The 18,759-nt window shown below is 28.2% G+C and overlaps 3 protein-coding genes across 4 annotated transcripts; all 3 read right to left on the reverse strand.

The window, feature by feature from the left end:
* Window positions 1–124: 124 nt before the first annotated feature.
* Lztr1 (Leucine zipper like transcription regulator 1) lies at window positions 125–4,195 on the reverse strand. Of its 2 annotated transcripts, none has more exons than XM_089858206.1 (12): window positions 3,886–4,195; window positions 3,757–3,819; window positions 3,457–3,699; window positions 3,087–3,371; window positions 2,610–3,015; window positions 2,216–2,314; window positions 1,993–2,146; window positions 1,578–1,919; window positions 814–992; window positions 664–761; window positions 379–565; window positions 125–323 (listed from the first exon to the last, which is right to left on the reverse strand). In XM_089858206.1, exons 1-12 carry the CDS (start codon window positions 4,026–4,028, stop codon window positions 183–185), a joined length of 2,340 nt encoding a protein of 779 aa, XP_089714332.1. In that variant the 5' UTR covers window positions 4,029–4,195; the 3' UTR covers window positions 125–182. The 2 variants fall into 2 exon arrangements, with proteins under 2 accessions (XP_089714332.1, XP_089714331.1); XM_089858205.1 differs by having other exon boundaries at window positions 3,087–3,389.
* A 6,207-nt stretch (window positions 4,196–10,402) lies between these two features.
* On the reverse strand, window positions 10,403–17,027 carry LOC149612659 (chromosome-associated kinesin KIF4-like). The gene is made up of 18 exons (XM_089858235.1): window positions 17,006–17,027; window positions 16,890–16,960; window positions 16,715–16,798; window positions 15,778–16,039; window positions 15,190–15,300; window positions 14,903–15,078; window positions 14,531–14,839; window positions 14,317–14,375; window positions 14,102–14,231; window positions 13,794–13,967; window positions 13,049–13,152; window positions 12,541–12,685; window positions 11,811–12,107; window positions 11,449–11,598; window positions 11,194–11,362; window positions 10,862–11,118; window positions 10,625–10,747; window positions 10,403–10,546 (listed from the first exon to the last, which is right to left on the reverse strand). Exons 1-18 carry the CDS (start codon window positions 17,025–17,027, stop codon window positions 10,403–10,405), a joined length of 2,787 nt encoding a protein of 928 aa, XP_089714361.1.
* LOC149612660 (kinesin-II 85 kDa subunit-like) lies at window positions 16,982–18,539 on the reverse strand. The gene is made up of 5 exons (XM_089858361.1): window positions 17,989–18,539; window positions 17,837–17,920; window positions 17,625–17,698; window positions 17,278–17,523; window positions 16,982–17,083 (listed from the first exon to the last, which is right to left on the reverse strand). Exons 3-5 carry the CDS (start codon window positions 17,677–17,679, stop codon window positions 17,058–17,060), a joined length of 327 nt encoding a protein of 108 aa, XP_089714487.1. The 5' UTR covers window positions 17,680–17,698; window positions 17,837–17,920; window positions 17,989–18,539; the 3' UTR covers window positions 16,982–17,057.
* Window positions 18,540–18,759: the final 220 nt, after the last annotated feature.

Genomic DNA, 18,759 nt, shown 5'->3' on the forward strand with positions numbered 1-18,759 from the left:
TGTGACGTCATAAACTCAACCCGATAAAACCCGTTAATCTTATTTTGCCTAAAAAATTAGTTTATTAATTAAACTTAGCGATATGCCTAAATTCGATACTTTAATATTAAAAATCAAGTACAAATAATATTTCATTAGTTTTTATTCCAGATTTACTACATAAGAACACTAAAAAAATAAATCTATGAGGAATTATCGAAGCATAAACTACCCGATGACATATCTTGGCACATTTTAGACTCGCTCCTTTCGTTGGCGAGTTCAATCAGAATTTCATACAATAACTTTTGACTTACAACCTTCATTCGGGGCAATTTCGCGACCTAAATCATTTAAAAATAAATAAAAACTCACCTTTGACCCTTGAACATTACTAACCTTAACAATATGATGAACAATCAAATGAAGCGCGTATTTCTTCATATCAGTGGCTTGAATTCTATCAGCCGCTTCCAGAATCTGAATAACGTTTTCAAACGTCACATTCATTTCTAAATTTTGTTTACAAAATGCTTGTAAACGATTATTTGTAAATCCATAGAAAAACGGGGCTGAAAATAAATATCTGAAACAATTTTAATTAAGAAATGAATATTATTTCTTAAGCCTTGGTTACGTTAAGCCTAACTTTAAAAAATAGACCAAAATAGGCCTAAAGGATACAATGAATCTTCCGGTGGCATTGTTATCTCTCCGTAATAAATATATCTTAAAAGAGTATTGAATGACTGAGCTGATGGTACCATTTCTCCAATGGTTATCTAAAATTATGGGTTAATCACTTGGTAATTAAGTTTAATTAGTTAAACTTACGGTAACTTGATTATCTTGGGGCATAAATGATCGAAACATTGCTTCAAAATAACTGCATCTCGCTGCTAAGATCGCTTTATGAGAAGGGATTGGTTGATCATCTAACATCAAAACAACATCGCAAAATTCACGCCCAGTAGTTTTTAAGAAATTTTCCATGTCTTCTTCAAGCGTGGTGCCTAATTTTAGCATAAAATGAACCAAAATAGGCTCAGCATAACTTGTTGAATTATAGACCAAAGTAGGCTTAACAAAAGTAGACCAAACTAGGCTTAGCGCAACTCGTTGACTTATAGAACAAAGTAGGCTTAACAAAAGTAGACCAAACTAGGCTTAGCGCAACTCGTTCAATTATAGACCAAAGTAGGCTTAACAAAAGTAGACCAAACTAGGCTTAGAGCAACTCGTTGACTTATAGAACAAAGTAGGCTTAACAAAAGTAGACCAAACTAGGCTTAGAGCAACTCGTTGACTTATAGAACAAAGTAGGCTTAACAAAAGTAGACCAAACTAGGCTTAGCATAACTTGTTGAATTATAGACCAAAGTAGGCTTAACAAAAGTAGACCAAACTAGGCTTAGAGCGTTGACTTATAGAACAAAGTAGGCTTAAGAAAAGTATATTAAACTAAACTTAGAGCAACTTAACAAAAGTAGGTCAAACTAGGCTTAGCAAACCTCATTGCTAAAAGTAGACCAAACTAGGCTTAACAAATCTGATTGATAAAAGTAGGCTTAGCATATAAAATAGGCCTAAAACTTTACCTGTAGAGTCGAAATTGGGTTCAATCAATCTTCTAACACCCACAGTTTGTCTCCTTCTTATAATTTCAACCATTAGAGACTGGGCAATTGTTTCAAACTCGGTACTCAAGATAATCGAGTTAAAATTCTGATCTTTAACAATAAATCTCAAACAAAACTCTTTAATGAAGTCCAGCTTCAAATCGGAGGCGTTTTGTAGCGCGACCAAGACATTCTTATGATTAATGGCCGTTTCTAAATATTGAACGCAAAGTTGTTCCAATCTCCTCATATGAAATTTAACGGCCAATCTGTAGACATCCATCATTAGTAAAACTATTTTGTTACTAAATGGATCTTTTCCTGTTTCAATTAAAACCCTTAATTTAGTTTAATTAATTAGTTTTAATACTAATTAATTAATTAATTAAACAACCTTTTTTGGTGGGATCAATTCTATCCGTGTAAATAAATGTTAAAATGAGTTCAAAAGCTTCAGGAACCGCGTCTTGTAGGACACATTGAAGCATCGGAGTTTCATGAGATTTTCCAATTAAATCTAATTGATCTTGCCTTAAATTATTCTCCAGCTAATTAAGAATATTATAATTAATACGGTAATTAATTAATTAATTAATTAATTAAAATGATATAATTACGTATTCATTTTGCTTTTCTTTCGCTTTTTTGATCAAAGCTCTTAACCATTCAGATCTCGCTGTAACAAAAGCAATATGCGCGGGAATTCTGACTTCCTCCTGTAATTAAAACCCCCATAATTAACTTAATCACAATTAGGCCTAATTAGCCTTATTCCTGATCAGCGCCACCTACCCATAGCGGCGATTTTGAGAACTACTGTAAGCGGCAAGCCAATCAGATGTCGCTAAAATCTGGTGACGTCACTGACTGGCACTCTCGGGTCTTACCAAAAATGACGTAACCAGATTTTAGCGACATCTGATTGGCTTGCCGATTACAGTAGTTCTCAAAGTCACCGCTATGGGTAGATGGCGCTGATCAGGAATAAGGCTAATTATCATTAAAACTTACAGGCCCAACTATAAACTCCACATCACAAAACAACTTTGTCTCTAAAAGTCTCCCAAAATCTTCGTGTAAAGTACATTTTGGATAACAAGAGAATTGGAACCGAAACATTTCTCCGCTACGAACATTATTGTCTACTGTTCCTCCAAAAATGTACATAGCATCCCCGATAACGGCGGAAGCGTGGAATAAACGTCCCGAAGGTATCTGACTATCACTTGAAGGGGTAACGGTTGACCAAGTTTGCGAGTCAAGATCGAAGCAATGGAGTTCGCTAGGAAGGGCATTATCAGCAGCTCCGCCAAATACGTAAAGATGACGGTCAAAAGCAACCATTGTGTGGCCATAACGGCGGGTTGGAGGGGAAGGAGCGCCTCTTAAAATATGCTCAGTTGATATTGTTGCCCAACTTAAGTGTAAATTTAAAATGGTTTCGTAATTTTAATTTACGAGTTTTTAATTTTTATCGTTAAAACTCACTATTTTCCTTCAAAATTAAACTGGAACAAGGTGTTTGTTATTTTGGCGCCACTTTGGCCTGAGAAAACGAACATACTATTCCTTGCAACCGCAACAGGAAAGTTGCAACATGTAGGGGGACAATCCCCGCGTTGGGGTACTTCCTCCCATACTTTTCTATCGCCCAATAACGATATTGTCCACATATCGTTTAATCTAGCGTTGCCATCATATCCGGCAAAAATCCATAATTTCCCATCATAAACTACAGCGCCGTGCGCTGATCTGCAAGCGGGTACTGGTACTCTGGGGCATATACTTGGTCTAGTAATTGTCGTTTTATTTAAAAGTCCCTCCCGATGGTTTTAAGTTGATTTATAAAACAACTTACAAGTCAAATTTCCACTCAATCCATTGACCAGTGGTGAATTTGTACTCGAATAAGTCGTTTTTATTGGTTAAATTGGAGTTTGAATGAATATCTCCCGTGTAACCGCCAAAAACGAACATGCTATTCTCATGAACAACGGCAGAATGATGGTACCGAGGCGCTGGTGGGATACCAGTTGTAAATGCCCTTCCCCAAGACTTATCTTTAACATCAAATCGCAGTAAATCGTTTAACATGTGTCTCCTAATATATACGACATAATTTAACACGAGGAACCCGCATAAATTATTTAATAAATACCCATTATCCCCGCCAAAGACATAAATGGCATCCTTATAGGCTACAACTGTATGTTTGCTACGTCTATAATATTTTAATTAATTTAGGGGCTACTAAATAAATAATAAAGGGGTAATTATAATTAATTACCTTGCTCCTACAAATTCGTCACATTCAGGCATTCGTTTCCATCGATGAACAGTTTCAAATGGTCCAAAATCAAGTGATAGAAACTCGGAAGCTTCCGGCCAATTATGGTCAAACTCCATTCCAGGTGGTCTAGCGATTGCCATTTTAATTTTAGATAGTTAACTTCTAACTGTTTAATATGTCAATAAGGCATTGGTAATTAAAAATTAAAGTTTCCAGTGATCACATAATTTATAAATCATTAACTTCCTAAATAATTAACTTGATTTGAAAGAAGCCAGTTATAATGTACACTACACATCCAGACGTTCGGATTTTTGACACTTGAACGCGGAAATGTATGTACTACATGTAGACGGTGCTCAGGGCTGTAAATAAGCTGTCGCTGATTGAAGAAGAATACTCTGAATGACGTCAGAAAGGTATTCACTAAATTACCGCCAACTTGCAATCTGCCGAAAATTGCCGAAAGTAAAAAATTCTACAATAGTACTTTTTCCACTATGCGTCGTCTGCTAAAAATCATACCAGGAGGAGGGGCTTATGTAGCTTTCATTCTGTTAAAAAAACATACCATAATGGCGCTGGGGGCGGAGTTAAGCCCGAATTGCCAAGTCCCTATAGAGTAATGTCAGTTCTAGGTATGCAAACGCCATACCCTTCTATCTCTTAGGTCAGTGTCATCCCCCCTACCCCCTTACAAAAGCACGCCTAGAGGGAGGGATACACCGTCTACTCCCCCCTACCAGGCGCGTACAGTATCCCCTCTTACAAAAGCACGCCTAGAGGGAGGGATACACCGTCTACTCCCCCCTACCAGGCGCGTACAGTATCCCCTCTTACAAAAGCGCGCCTAGAGGGAGGGATACACCGTCTACTCCCCTCTCTACCAACACTACTCTATAAGGATTAACGTAGTTGTGATAGGCTTATAGAGTACTCCATTTTCTACTCGGGGATGCTCACTTTTGTGTTCCATTTATAGATCTAGATGAGCTCGCGCTAGAATTTTCGTTTACCGAGAGCCCGAAAAATCTTTCAAGTAGGATTAATAGAGCTATCTCAGTTATGACGTCAGTGCCTAGGTAAAACGTCACCGTTTAGCTTTGGCAGTTGGCGGCCATGTTTGGTACCGCTTTAGTTCTATGGGCAAATAGCATGGGTGACGTCACACTAAGCCTTCTGAGATAGCTCTATTAAACTCGTCGACATTCTTAAGCACACCTTAAGTCAGTCCTAATTGATAACATGTTAAAATAAAATTGTAGAAAGTTATTGTAAAAAAATTGTAAATTTTATTTATTAAAAGATAACTCAGCAACGAAGAAACGGGTGCAAAATACAATGACCAGGATTTTTCTTATATTAACATCATTTTTAAACAATTCTTGCAAATAAAAAAAGTAAATTTAAAATTAAAATTTAAAATTTAAAATTAAAATTTAAAATTAAAATTAAAATTTAAAATTTAAAATTTAAAATTTAAACTTTAAAAAATTGTAAATTTTATTTATTAAAAGATAACTCAGCAACGAAGAAACGGGTGCAAAATACAATGACCAGGATTTTTCTTATATTAACATCATTTTTAAACAATTCTTGCAAATAAAAAAATTAACACGCGTTCATTTACTATCTGAAAAGCAACTAAAATGGTTCCTTTTGCACCTTATGTTCAAACATTTCAAAGACATTAAAAATTAAATTTAAAATTAAAAATTAAATTTAAAATTAAAAATTAAATTTAAAATTAAAAATTAAATTTAAAATTAAAAATTAAATTTAAAATTAAAAATTAAATTTAAAATTAAAAATTAAATTTAAAATTAAAAATTAAATTTAAAATTAAAAATTAAATTTAAAATTAAAAATTAAATTTAAAATTAAAAATTAAATTTAAAATTAAAAATTAAATTTAAAATTAAAAATTAAATTTAAAATTAAAAATTAAATTTAAAATTAAAAATTAAATTTAAAATTAAAAATTAAATTTAAAATTAAAAATTAAATTTAAAATTAAAAATTAAATTTAAAATTAAAAATTAAATTTAAAATTAAAAATTAAATTTAAAATTAAAAATTAAATTTAAAATTAAAAATTAAATTTAAAATTAAAAATTAAATTTAAAATTAAAAATTAAATTTAAAATTAAAAATTAAATTTAAAATTAAAAATTAAATTTAAAATTAAAAATTAAATTTAAAATTAAAAATTAAATTTAAAATTAAAAATTAAATTTAAAATTAAAAATTAAATTTAAAATTAAAAATTAAATTTAAAATTAAAAATTAAATTTAAAATTAAAAATTAAATTTAAAATTAAAAATTAAATTTAAAATTAAAAATTAAATTTAAAATTAAAAATTAAATTTAAAATTAAAAATTAAATTTAAAATTAAAAATTAAATTTAAAATTAAAAATTAAATTTAAAATTAAAAATTAAATTTAAAATTAAAAATTAAATTTAAAATTAAAAATTAAATTTAAAATTAAAAATTAAATTTAAAATTAAAAATTAAATTTAAAATTAAAAATTAAATTTAAAATTAAAAATTAAATTTAAAATTAAAAATTAAATTTAAAATTAAAAATTAAATTTAAAATTAAAAATTAAATTTAAAATTAAAAATTAAATTTAAAATTAAAAATTAAATTTAAAATTAAAAATTAAATTTAAAATTAAAAATTAAATTTAAAATTAAAAATTAAATTTAAAATTAAAAATTAAATTTAAAATTAAAAATTAAATTTAAAATTAAAAATTAAATTTAAAATTAAAAATTAAATTTAAAATTAAAAATTAAATTTAAAATTAAAAATTAAATTTAAAATTAAAAATTAAATTTAAAATTAAAAATTAAATTTAAAATTAAAAATTAAATTTAAAATTAAAAATTAAATTTAAAATTAAAAATTAAATTTAAAATTAAAAATTAAATTTAAAATTAAAAATTAAATTTAAAATTAAAAATTAAATTTAAAATTAAAAATTAAATTTAAAATTAAAAATTAAATTTAAAATTAAAAATTAAATTTAAAATTAAAAATTAAATTTAAAATTAAAAATTAAATTTAAAATTAAAAATTAAATTTAAAATTAAAAATTAAATTTAAAATTAAAAATTAAATTTAAAATTAAAAATTAAATTTAAAATTAAAAATTAAATTTAAAATTAAAAATTAAATTTAAAATTAAAAATTAAATTTAAAATTAAAAATTAAATTTAAAATTAAAAATTAAATTTAAAATTAAAAATTAAATTTAAAATTAAAAATTAAATTTAAAATTAAAAATTAAATTTAAAATTAAAAATTAAATTTAAAATTAAAAATTAAATTTAAAATTAAAAATTAAATTTAAAATTAAAAATTAAATTTAAAATTAAAAATTAAATTTAAAATTAAAAATTAAATTTAAAATTAAAAATTAAATTTAAAATTAAAAATTAAATTTAAAATTAAAAATTAAATTTAAAATTAAAAATTAAATTTAAAATTAAAAATTAAATTTAAAATTAAAAATTAAATTTAAAATTAAAAATTAAATTTAAAATTAAAAATTAAATTTAAAATTAAAAATTAAATTTAAAATTAAAAATTAAATTTAAAATTAAAAATTAAATTTAAAATTAAAAATTAAATTTAAAATTAAAAATTAAATTTAAAATTAAAAATTAAATTTAAAATTAAAAATTAAATTTAAAATTAAAAATTAAATTTAAAATTAAAAATTAAATTTAAAATTAAAAATTAAATTTAAAATTAAAAATTAAATTTAAAATTAAAAATTAAATTTAAAATTAAAAATTAAATTTAAAATTAAAAATTAAATTTAAAATTAAAAATTAAATTTAAAATTAAAAATTAAATTTAAAATTAAAAATTAAATTTAAAATTAAAAATTAAATTTAAAATTAAAAATTAAATTTAAAATTAAAAATTAAATTTAAAATTAAAAATTAAATTTAAAATTAAAAATTAAATTTAAAATTAAAAATTAAATTTAAAATTAAAAATTAAATTTAAAATTAAAAATTAAATTTAAAATTAAAAATTAAATTTAAAATTAAAAATTAAATTTAAAATTAAAAATTAAATTTAAAATTAAAAATTAAATTTAAAATTAAAAATTAAATTTAAAATTAAAAATTAAATTTAAAATTAAAAATTCAATTTAAAATTAAAAATTAAATTTAAAATTAAAAATTAAATTTAAAATTAAAAATTAAATTTAAAATTAAAAATTAAATTTAAAATTAAAAATTAAATTAAAAATTAAAAATTAAATTAAAAATTAAAAATTAAATTAAAAATTAAATTAAAAATTAAAAATTAAATTTAAAATTAAAAATTAAATTTAAAATTAAAAATTAAATTTAAAATTAAAAATTAAATTTAAAATTAAAAATTAAATTAAAAATTAAAAATTAAATTAAAAATTAAAAATTAAATTAAAAATTAAAAATTAAATTAAAAATTAAAAATTAAATTAAAAATTAAAAATTAAATTTAAAATTAAAAATTAAATTTAAAATTAAAAATTAAATTTAAAATTAAAAATTAAATTTAAAATTAAAAATTAAATTTAAAATTAAAAATTAAATTTAAAATTAAAAATTAAATTTAAAATTAAAAATTAAATTTAAAATTAAAAATTAAATTTAAAATTAAAAATTAAATTTAAAATTAAAAATTAAATTTAAAATTAAAAATTAAATTTAAAATTAAAAATTAAATTTAAAATTAAAAATTAAATTTAAAATTAAAAATTAAATTTAAAATTAAAAATTAAATTTAAAATTAAAAATTAAATTTAAAATTAAAAATTAAATTTAAAATTAAAAATTAAATTTAAAATTAAAAATTAAATTTAAAATTAAAAATTAAATTTAAAATTAAAAATTAAATTTAAAATTAAAAATTAAATTTAAAATTAAAAATTAAATTTAAAATTAAAAATTAAATTTAAAATTAAAAATTAAATTTAAAATTAAAAATTAAATTTAAAATTAAAAATTAAATTTAAAATTAAAAATTAAATTTAAAATTAAAAATTAAATTTAAAATTAAAAATTAAATTTAAAATTAAAAATTAAATTTAAAATTAAAAATTAAATTTAAAATTAAAAATTAAATTTAAAATTAAAAATTAAATTTAAAATTAAAAATTAAATTTAAAATTAAAAATTAAATTTAAAATTAAAAATTAAATTTAAAATTAAAAATTAAATTTAAAATTAAAAATTAAATTTAAAATTAAAAATTAAATTTAAAATTAAAAATTAAATTTAAAATTAAAAATTAAATTTAAAATTAAAAATTAAATTTAAAATTAAAAATTAAATTTAAAATTAAAAATTAAATTTAAAATTAAAAATTAAATTTAAAATTAAAAATTAAATTTAAAATTAAAAATTAAATTTAAAATTAAAAATTAAATTTAAAATTAAAAATTAAATTTAAAATTAAAAATTAAATTTAAAATTAAAAATTAAATTTAAAATTAAAAATTAAATTTAAAATTAAAAATTAAATTTAAAATTAAAAATTAAATTTAAAATTAAAAATTAAATTTAAAATTAAAAATTAAATTTAAAATTAAAAATTAAATTTAAAATTAAAAATTAAATTTAAAATTAAAAATTAAATTTAAAATTAAAAATTAAATTTAAAATTAAAAATTAAATTTAAAATTAAAAATTAAATTTAAAATTAAAAATTAAATTTAAAATTAAAAATTAAATTTAAAATTAAAAATTAAATTTAAAATTAAAAATTAAATTTAAAATTAAAAATTAAATTTAAAATTAAAAATTAAATTTAAAATTAAAAATTAAATTTAAAATTAAAAATTAAATTTAAAATTAAAAATTAAATTTAAAATTAAAAATTAAATTTAAAATTAAAAATTAAATTTAAAATTAAAAATTAAATTTAAAATTAAAAATTAAATTTAAAATTAAAAATTAAATTTAAAATTAAAAATTAAATTTAAAATTAAAAATTAAATTTAAAATTAAAAATTAAATTTAAAATTAAAAATTAAATTTAAAATTAAAAATTAAATTTAAAATTAAAAATTAAATTTAAAATTAAAAATTAAATTTAAAATTAAAAATTAAATTTAAAATTAAAAATTAAATTTAAAATTAAAAATTAAATTTAAAATTAAAAATTAAATTTAAAATTAAAAATTAAATTTAAAATTAAAAATTAAATTTAAAATTAAAAATTAAATTTAAAATTAAAAATTAAATTTAAAATTAAAAATTAAATTTAAAATTAAAAATTAAATTTAAAATTAAAAATTAAATTTAAAATTAAAAATTAAATTTAAAATTAAAAATTAAATTTAAAATTAAAAATTAAATTTAAAATTAAAAATTAAATTTAAAATTAAAAATTAAATTTAAAATTAAAAATTAAATTTAAAATTAAAAATTAAATTTAAAATTAAAAATTAAATTTAAAATTTAAAATTAAATTTAAAATTAAATTTAAAATTAAATTTAAAATTAAAATTTAAAAAATTTAAAATGGTCTAAAATAATGATGTCCGGAACTTTACGCTGGCAACCGTTTTTGTTCTCGACCGATTGGGGAGACGGAGTCAGCGGCACAATGTCCTCCTGCCCCTTAGTTTTGCCGAGAACCAACTCCTGCGCGCGCAATTAAAACGTGCAAATTAAACCACCTTTTAGGGTGTCGCCGAGAACATCATTTTCAAGGCCACTTACCGCCTGCAATTGGTCAACTTCGTCCGACTTCTCTTTCAAATTGCGCGTCAACTTCGAGATGAGATCGTCTGAGCTCTTGCTAGATTTCTTGACAGAGCTAACTTGATCCAAGAGGTCCATTATCTAAAGTCGCGAAGGAAAACTCGACTAATTCATATCTCAAATCTCGGCTCGTCAATGTCGCAAAAAACCCCCTGGCCCTCGGCTCGTCAATTCCCAAGTAACCAACTAACTTACCTGAACATTGTACTCATCCGTCAACTTCTTGATGGTTTCTCGCGACTCTTGAGCGGCTTTCTTCATCTCCCGATCGCAATCGCGGTGTTCTTTCTTTATCTGTTCGAGGCTCGATCGAGCTTCGTGATAATCCCGAGTGACGTCATTTTTCTTGGAGATTTGTTGCAACAGCATCTCGAATAAATAAGACAAAGCGCATTTGAATTCGGCCACTTTGCTCAACTCGTTCCATCGACTCTTTTCGTTTAACGTCAAATCTAAGCGAGCAAACAAAACATACATGAATGAATCTAGTTTAGCGCGCAGATACTCGGGAGCACGCGTGTCCGTACCGTCCGATCCAGTCAGCATATCGTGATGAATGGCTTGTATGCTCGACGTGAATTCCTCCATACTTTGTTTAATTCGTGAAATGTCTTGTTCGATTTCCAACCTTTTTTTCAACGTATCCGAGGAATCAACTTCGTCCAAGTTGAAGGCGGTGTCACCCGAGATGCGTTTCTAACCCCCCCAGAGACATCATTAGATATTCATTGATGGTATAAAGAAAACTAATTAACCCGGAGCAATTAGCGAAGGTTAAGTACCTTTGAAGGCGACTGAGACAAGTCTTCTAATTGTTCTTGCAAGTTTTCGAGTTCTTTGGCCAATTCAGCTCGGTTTTCTTTAAGAACTTCGATATGTTTTCTGGCTTCAACTCGGTTAACTTCTACGTCGATCTCTTGGTTCAACCAGTCCTAGATATATAACTTTACTTAGGACTAACGGCTCTGCGAGTCCAGTTTTCTACTACTCGAAACTAAAAGTATCGGGACTGGCCGAGTCCATTTTTCTACTACTCTTAAGTTGAACTCAAAACTGATGTAATCAGGACTATCACAGAACCCCGTTTTTTTATCCAAACTGAGATTAACGATTAGTAATAAACGAAACGAAAATACGTTCTTACCTTGACACGTTCACTCAAGTTGGCTTGCGATTTTCCTCGGAAGGTGGCACGATCTTTAGCGAGCGCAGTTTGCTTAGCCAACGACATTTCTAGTTTCTGTTTGGCCGATTGCGCGGCTTCGAGTTTCCTCTTGACTTGAGCAATTTCCTCGTTATTTTTACTGACCAGCATTTTAGTCTTACTTTGTTCGTTTTGGAATCGGACATCCTGCGTTCTCACTTTGCGTTGAAGTTCCGCGATTCGTTTCGACTCTCCTTGCATTTTACGCATTAAAGATACTCGAGCGCTCTTAAGCTCCTAGAAAAAGACAATCGAACGACGACCAAGGCCTCAGAGACTATTTTAAAGCGAATAGAGCTATCTCGGAAGCTTTAGTACGACGCCATTTTGCGGGCATAGAAGCGAAGCGGCGTACCCAAAACATGGCCGCCCATTGCGGACCAAAGCTATAATAAGCCCATGACGTTTTACCCAAGCACTGTCGTCACAGCAGAGATAGCTCGATGATTTTTCTTTGTTTCCTTAATTTTAATTTCCCCTAATAATTTTTAGGCCTAAAGTTACTCGTTAATTGCTAAGAGAGATATCGTAAAGACGCCATTAAACACGTACTCAGTCAATACGCTAAAATAAACCGATTTTAACGGAACCTTTCTTATTAAACGCCTACCATCTTAAATTGCAATGGAAACTAAATAAATAACCAAGTTATATTAAAAGCGTGACTTGCCACGATTTCTTTCTCCAATTCCTTCTTCCTCCTTCCCTGTTCTCTCTTCATGGACAGCAATCGCGTTTTCTCCGCCATTTCCTTCTTTAAAACGGCCATCTCACCTTCCAACACTTTGATCTTTTTCCGACGCTCCTCGCTCATCCTTAAATAAAAGTGTTTCGTAACGAATTAAATTTAATTAAAAACAAGTTGGGAAACCAAAATGAATAACCTCTCCTACGAGTCGAGACCGAATTAATAAGAGGTTTTTCTCAAATAATTAAATATCATTGAAATTAATGCTTTTAATCGGCAGTAATTTACCTTAATATTAGTTAAATCGTTTTAAGAAACTTTATTCATAAAATCATTTTAAACATAGCTATTGTTGACGTTTTAATTCTAGCGTATGCCTCTTTAAGAATCTTTGGAAATTTAGGTATATAAGTTAGGCGATTAATTCACGATAAATGATAAGAACACCCGCAATTGCGGCGATGAAATTATAAAATTCATTGCAACTCACTTGGCGGCAGCGTTCTTGGTTGTTGATGGCACTTCGCCGGATATCTCCACGAGTCGCTCCTTCTCCAATCTATTGATCTCGGATTGTAATCGCTCAACGCGCACCTGCAACAGTATTATGGCCGGGTTGGTTTGAAGTGATTCGCGATAACAGGAGGAAAGGTTCAAAAATATAGGATTTCATAGGAGCGGAGCCTCCGAAATGAACTAGGCCCATGCATGTCAAATTTTATGTGGGGAAATATCCAGTTTGTTAAGGAAAATATTTTCACCATATACGTGTACGAGATGGCGCTTATATTACCGTTGTGACAGGGGTCTTCCTTAAATTATCGTTGATATTTTTGGGGTCAGTCATAAAATTTTTATGATAGAGAAAAGTTTCATCCTAAAATTAACGTAAATGTTTTTGGGGCTATTCATTTTTTATTGAATCTTTCGGTTAGATTGTATTGATGACAACAAAATAAATTATTTCAATTAAAATAATTCAGTAAGCCTAATATAAACGTATACTTACAATCCGCGACCTTGGCCCAAATACTTAAGCAGTCGACAGGGTCACGGGGTTGAACTTTGTTTATTTTACGGTAATGATATAAGCGCCCCCAAGCGTAAAACCACGGCGAACTAAATTGGTTAAAAAAAATATTCTCGCTTCGCGACACGCATGGGCCTAGTTCATTTCGGAGGCTCCGATAGGAGTTATAGGACAACTGGGCTTCTTCGAAGTCCCTTTAGCTTACGTTTTCTGCCTCAGTTTCCTCTTCCCGTTGGTCATTGTCATTTTGGTAACGACACAGCAAGATTTGCTTCTTCTCGAGGTTATCTTCGACGGACTGCAATTCTTTGCTGATGGCCACGCTCGCTTCCAGTCGCTTCATATCGCCACCTCCGCCGCTCGCCAAAACTAACTCGCTCTTAAAATTAAAATAAATCAATATGATTAAAGTTTCGGGGTGTGTGTGGGGGGGGGGCAATCAGACGGCGGCAACTCGACCCCGCTCCTCGAGAAAGGTCAACAAGAGGAGGTGGTGGTGGTACTACTACTCACGGGGTTGCGTTTAGGATTCGGAGTCCGCTCATTAACAACGTTGAGAGTCTCGTCTATAATGGGGGCCAATTTCATCTTGATGGCTTTAACGGCGTCTTCGTTAACCCCGCTCACTTCATTGATCGTTTCTCTGCATCGAAGAATAAATTTAAATCTCTACCTTCAACGCGAATGAGATATGGAGACGCGAATAATAAACAAGAATTCAAACTAACTCGTAATGTTTGGCGAATTCTTTGAACTGCCGTCTCATGTTGTCTCGAGTATTTTCTGCCTGTTTGCGAAATTACGACAGTTAATGTTATTAAACAATAACAATATATCGTTATTGAGGCGCGAAAAACGATAATAGCGGCGCGCATCAATAAATAATAATAGCAGCACCCTAGTCTGCGCGTAGGATATAATCAATAGAAAGATAATACTCACGCATATCATTCTGCCACAGAATCCGGCAATTTGGTTCATGGCATGTTGCAACTCCTCTTCGACTTTTCTCTTTTCTTCCTCGAGTTTATGCAATTGCTCCTTGAGGCGACTGTTGGTGGGGTCGTGACGGGAGACGGGCGAATTGCCACCGTCAGAGTCGCAGGCAGGAGGAACGCTCAAAGTATCGTACGCGATGTAGACGTCCAAATCATCATCGTCATCTAAATCTCCATCTTTGACTTTAACGGGATCGTCTTTCATGGGACATTTGGCGCGATGTCGCGACCATTCGAGTTGCAATGTCGTGATCTGAAGAACACCCAAAGTAATTACTCCCAGTTATAAATGAACAAACCGGAAATTGGTTCCGACCTGTTTTTTAAGTTCCTCAATTTCCAGTACTCTGGGATCTTTATTAACAATCGGTTGGTTCTTGATCTTTCTGGCTCTATCGGCGTATCGGAGGGTGTTTAACGTTTCTTCTAAATTAGTATCGGCGGGACTGACGCAAGCCACCATCACCGTGTAACTATTACCTCCCAGCGAATCTTAATTGAGATTAATTTAAATAGAGACATTCAAATTATGATTTAGCGTTGTTCGTTTTACGAATTTCAGTAGGATAAAGATGTATGCCTATCAATTATTAAATTAAATACCTTGTAGAAGTCTGGTTAGTTTCGAATCTCGATAGGGTATGTGCGAATTTCCGTCACAGAGGGCGCTGATGACGTTGCCAAGTGCCAATAATCCCTTATTGATGTTAACACCTTAAGTGACATTGAATTAAAATTTTAATTAAATTATACTTTTAGGACCAAATATTAAATTAGTTAATACATTTCAGGGCCAAACATTAAATTTAATGATTATTTTTTAATTTTTAGTTAATTTGCTCAACTACTCGGGCCCTAATTGTCGTAACCCCAAGTACTTAGTATCACTGGAAAGGGGAGAAATTGGACTATGAAATACACTCGGAGGACTTCTAGTAGAACCAGAGTTATAATAACACTCCAAAGTTGCGTGTCAATAATATTTGCGCTATATTTTTGCTATTTTGCTTAATTACTCAGTCCCCAATTGTAATTGTAACCCCAAGTATTTTGTATCGTCGGAAAGGGGACAAGTGGGACTATAACATACTCTGAGGACTTGCCCGTATCTCTTATAGAACCAGAGTTATGACGCTTCAAAATCATAACCACATTTTACTTTATTCCAAGAAAATCCCCGTTATCTCTCACCTTCTCTGAATCTGGTTCCGGATGCTCCCGTTTTTTTGGCCCTTTCAGATCCGGCTAAATCGACCAGATGAAACTTGGAGGTGCTACAATCGTCGGTATCAGCCTTGCTTCTTTGTTCCATGGTTAACGTGAAGATGGCGTGACTTCTCGAGCTAGATTCGTTCATATTAGTCGATCCAGTCTTCCTATTGGCCGTCCCGCGTTCCAAAAGGGTCAAGACGTCCTTTTCACATTCAACCGAAATTTCCTTCACGCCACTGATCTGTAAAATGTTAGGGGAAAAATACACAAGTAATTATTAAATTCCCTGACTTTGTAAATACAAGAATTTCACTAAACTTCCCTGACTTGGAAAAAAATTCTAAGATTTCCCACAATTCCAACCCCCCCCCCCCCGACTATTTCGCTTCCATTTTCAAATTCCCAGACTGGGATAAAATTCTTAAAATATCCAGAATTTTCCCTGAATTTTTGGCCTATTATTAAAATTCTGGATTTGATAAAAAAAAACAAAAACCAAAAAAAAACCACAACAAAAAACCAAAAAAAAAAACACAAAAAAAAATGCGCAAAATGTTCCATGACTATTAAGCGCCATTTTTTTAAAGTACCTGTCTTGGTAAACCCAATAAATTTAAAAGTCCCTGATATTTTCACTTTCCAGGCCCATTTATAAATTCCCTGATTTAGTACACATTCTTAAAGTATTTCCTGATCTTTTGACTCCATTCCTAAATTTCCTTGAATTGGTAAAATAAAGAAATTTCACCACTAAAACAGATTCATTGGTTTTTTTTCCTGATTTGGATAATATTCCCAGAACTTTTTGTATAACATTTAAACTCCCTTAATCAACTCCTTAAAATTCCCCGATTTTATTAACAACTCCTTAAAATTCCCCTGACCTTTAATTCTCTTTAAAATAATAGTATCTCACCTTAATTGCAGTGAAATCATCGCGTATCTGAACTTCTTTGACACCGGACGGATTGAACAAATCATAAATACTTTCATTATAAATCTGTCCATAATTAAAAACATTAAATTAAAATTAAAATTAATAATTATTATAATTCATTAGATAAAAAAGTAAAACCCATCCATTCACGTACTTCTAAGAATGAAACTCTAATGGTATAGATATGCGTTTCAGTCTTCGATGCGGTTAATTTGAAGATATCCGCTAACACCCGTGGAATTATCCCTTTCTAATTATTAGTACAGGTACTCTGGGCATGCGCCGTCCCCATTGTAAATGTTTTACCTGAACCAGTTTGACCCTAAGCCAGGATAGTGGCATTGTACCCTAATTAGTTTAATTAAATCTCAATTAAATACTAAGCCTAAATAATAGTAACAACAAGAACAGCGGAGTTCAATTTAATTAATAAATTAAATAACTTAACATTCTGAAAACCGAATTAATAAGCCTCACTTAAAGCCCTAACCTAACTTAAAATTAAGCCTAACATAAGCCCAACACAAAATATTAAGGCTTACCTTTAGAAATAGTTTCAATCAGTTTCTTGCCACATTTATCGTAAATTTCATCCTGCTTGGAGTCAGGTGGGAACACGTGATCGTATGTGAAGCATTTATTGAGATCGGGTAGGGAAACTTGATTTTGCGCCTTTGAAAACTGCACCACAATTTTGGCTCCTCCATAGGTTTCCCTTCGCACAAGAGGACGTGAACGGACCACAACTGTTACTGGAATAACTTTCTCCAGTGCAGCTGAGGTGGCTTCTATTTAAATAAAAAGGGCGTAGTTTAAATAAAAAAGGCCAATTTTTAAATCAGATTAACATGCCAGATAGATTCGCGTAAAAAATTAATTGAAACAATACCAGAATTGGCACGAGGAGAGACTCGAGTGGTTGTTGATTTGAGTTTGCCAAGCATTGTTGAATTTGTTTTACCACTAAAATAGTACACAAGGGTCGGTCAATAAGTTTAAATGGTAATAATCAAGGCCCAATTTATTTATAATATAGCAACTAATTTAAATTAATTAATTAAAGTTAATATATAAACAGGATCAGAAAAGCTTATTGCTTACCTAGTATCACAAGGCGCTTGTTAAGTACAAAAACTTAACTACTATTACTTCAAATTACCGTCCCGGTTTAAAAAACTGATAAACCTGAACATTAAAATACAAACATTATAAAATTAAACTAACTAATTAGCTTTAGTAAAATGATATTCAACCTAGAAGCGTCAGACTTCAGGTCCAGGAAGCAACTACCAAACAATTTAACATGACTTTCCGAAGAAAGTTCCCTCTGAAATTTTGAAATTGACATTTGGTTTTTTTTTAATTATTTCGTAGTGGTTTTTTTACGGTTAGGGGCTGTACATAGACATTAGAATACTATAAGATGGCCTCCACTGACGTCTGCTACGGTGCGTTCCAGACCAGAGGGTAGTACTTCTTTGGCAGTCTGGGAAATAAGGATATTTTTTAAACTAGTCCTTGGGACCAGTGACCACCCTAGGGTCCGAAATAATAAACTGGTCTCCGGACTGGTCCCTGGCTTTGTTCTCTTATAGATTTGCAATTAATAAACTGGTCCCGAGGACCAGTAACCCCCACTTTTTGAATTAAAAAACTAGTCCAAGCAATTAATAAACTGGTTTTGGACCAGAGGAAGTGTGCTATTTCCCAGACTGTTCTTTGGTAGTACTGAGGGCCGCAAATAAGAAAATTTTCTTATAGGACACGTGCCCAGTGACTGAGTAAGCACGGATGTGCTCCATGGAGTAAGTGAGTAACCGCGGAGCAACGTCTACGAGGGTTTATGTAACGCCTATGCACGCGGCTCCATAGAGACTATAAACCCCAAGGAGTGGAAGGAATGCCTCAACTTGTTGCCCCTTTTTTCCTGGTAAACGGGCCGGAAGCTCTCATGTACCAATTTAGGAGCAACATCATTATTTGCGCTTGTAGAGCGGGGGACCTGCCACTCCTTGGGGTTTATA

The sequence above is a fragment of the Phalangium opilio genome, unplaced genomic scaffold (assembly GCF_054372755.1).
Source record: "Phalangium opilio isolate 3A_F unplaced genomic scaffold, DU_Popi_V2 ptg000232l_1, whole genome shotgun sequence".
Lineage (NCBI taxonomy): Eukaryota > Metazoa > Arthropoda > Arachnida > Opiliones > Phalangiidae > Phalangium > Phalangium opilio.

Coding starts and splice junctions, on each gene's coding strand:
- Lztr1 (XM_089858205.1), bottom strand. CDS start 4,028: ATGGCAATCGCTAGACCACCTGGAATGGAGTTTGACCATAATTGGCCG. Junction 993..1,577: donor ACCCAATTTCGACTCTACAG/GTAAAGTTTTAG, acceptor TGCTAAAATTAG/GCACCACGCTTGAAGAAGAC. Junction 324..378: donor TTGTTCATCATATTGTTAAG/GTTAGTAATGTT, acceptor TAAATGATTTAG/GTCGCGAAATTGCCCCGAAT.
- LOC149612659 (XM_089858235.1), bottom strand. CDS start 17,027: ATGGGGACGGCGCATGCCCAGA. Junction 12,686..13,048: donor ACCAAGAACGCTGCCGCCAA/GTGAGTTGCAAT, acceptor CTTTTATTTAAG/GATGAGCGAGGAGCGTCGGA. Junction 12,108..12,540: donor AATTGGAGAAAGAAATCGTG/GCAAGTCACGCT, acceptor GTCTTTTTCTAG/GAGCTTAAGAGCGCTCGAGT.
- LOC149612660 (XM_089858361.1), bottom strand. CDS start 17,679: ATGCTTGGCAAACTCAAATCAACAACCACTCGAGTCTCTCCTCGTGCC. Junction 17,524..17,624: donor CTCTCCTCGTGCCAATTCTG/GTATTGTTTCAA, acceptor TTATTTAAATAG/AAGCCACCTCAGCTGCACTG. Junction 17,084..17,277: donor GATTGAAACTATTTCTAAAG/GTAAGCCTTAAT, acceptor TAAACTAATTAG/GGTACAATGCCACTATCCTG.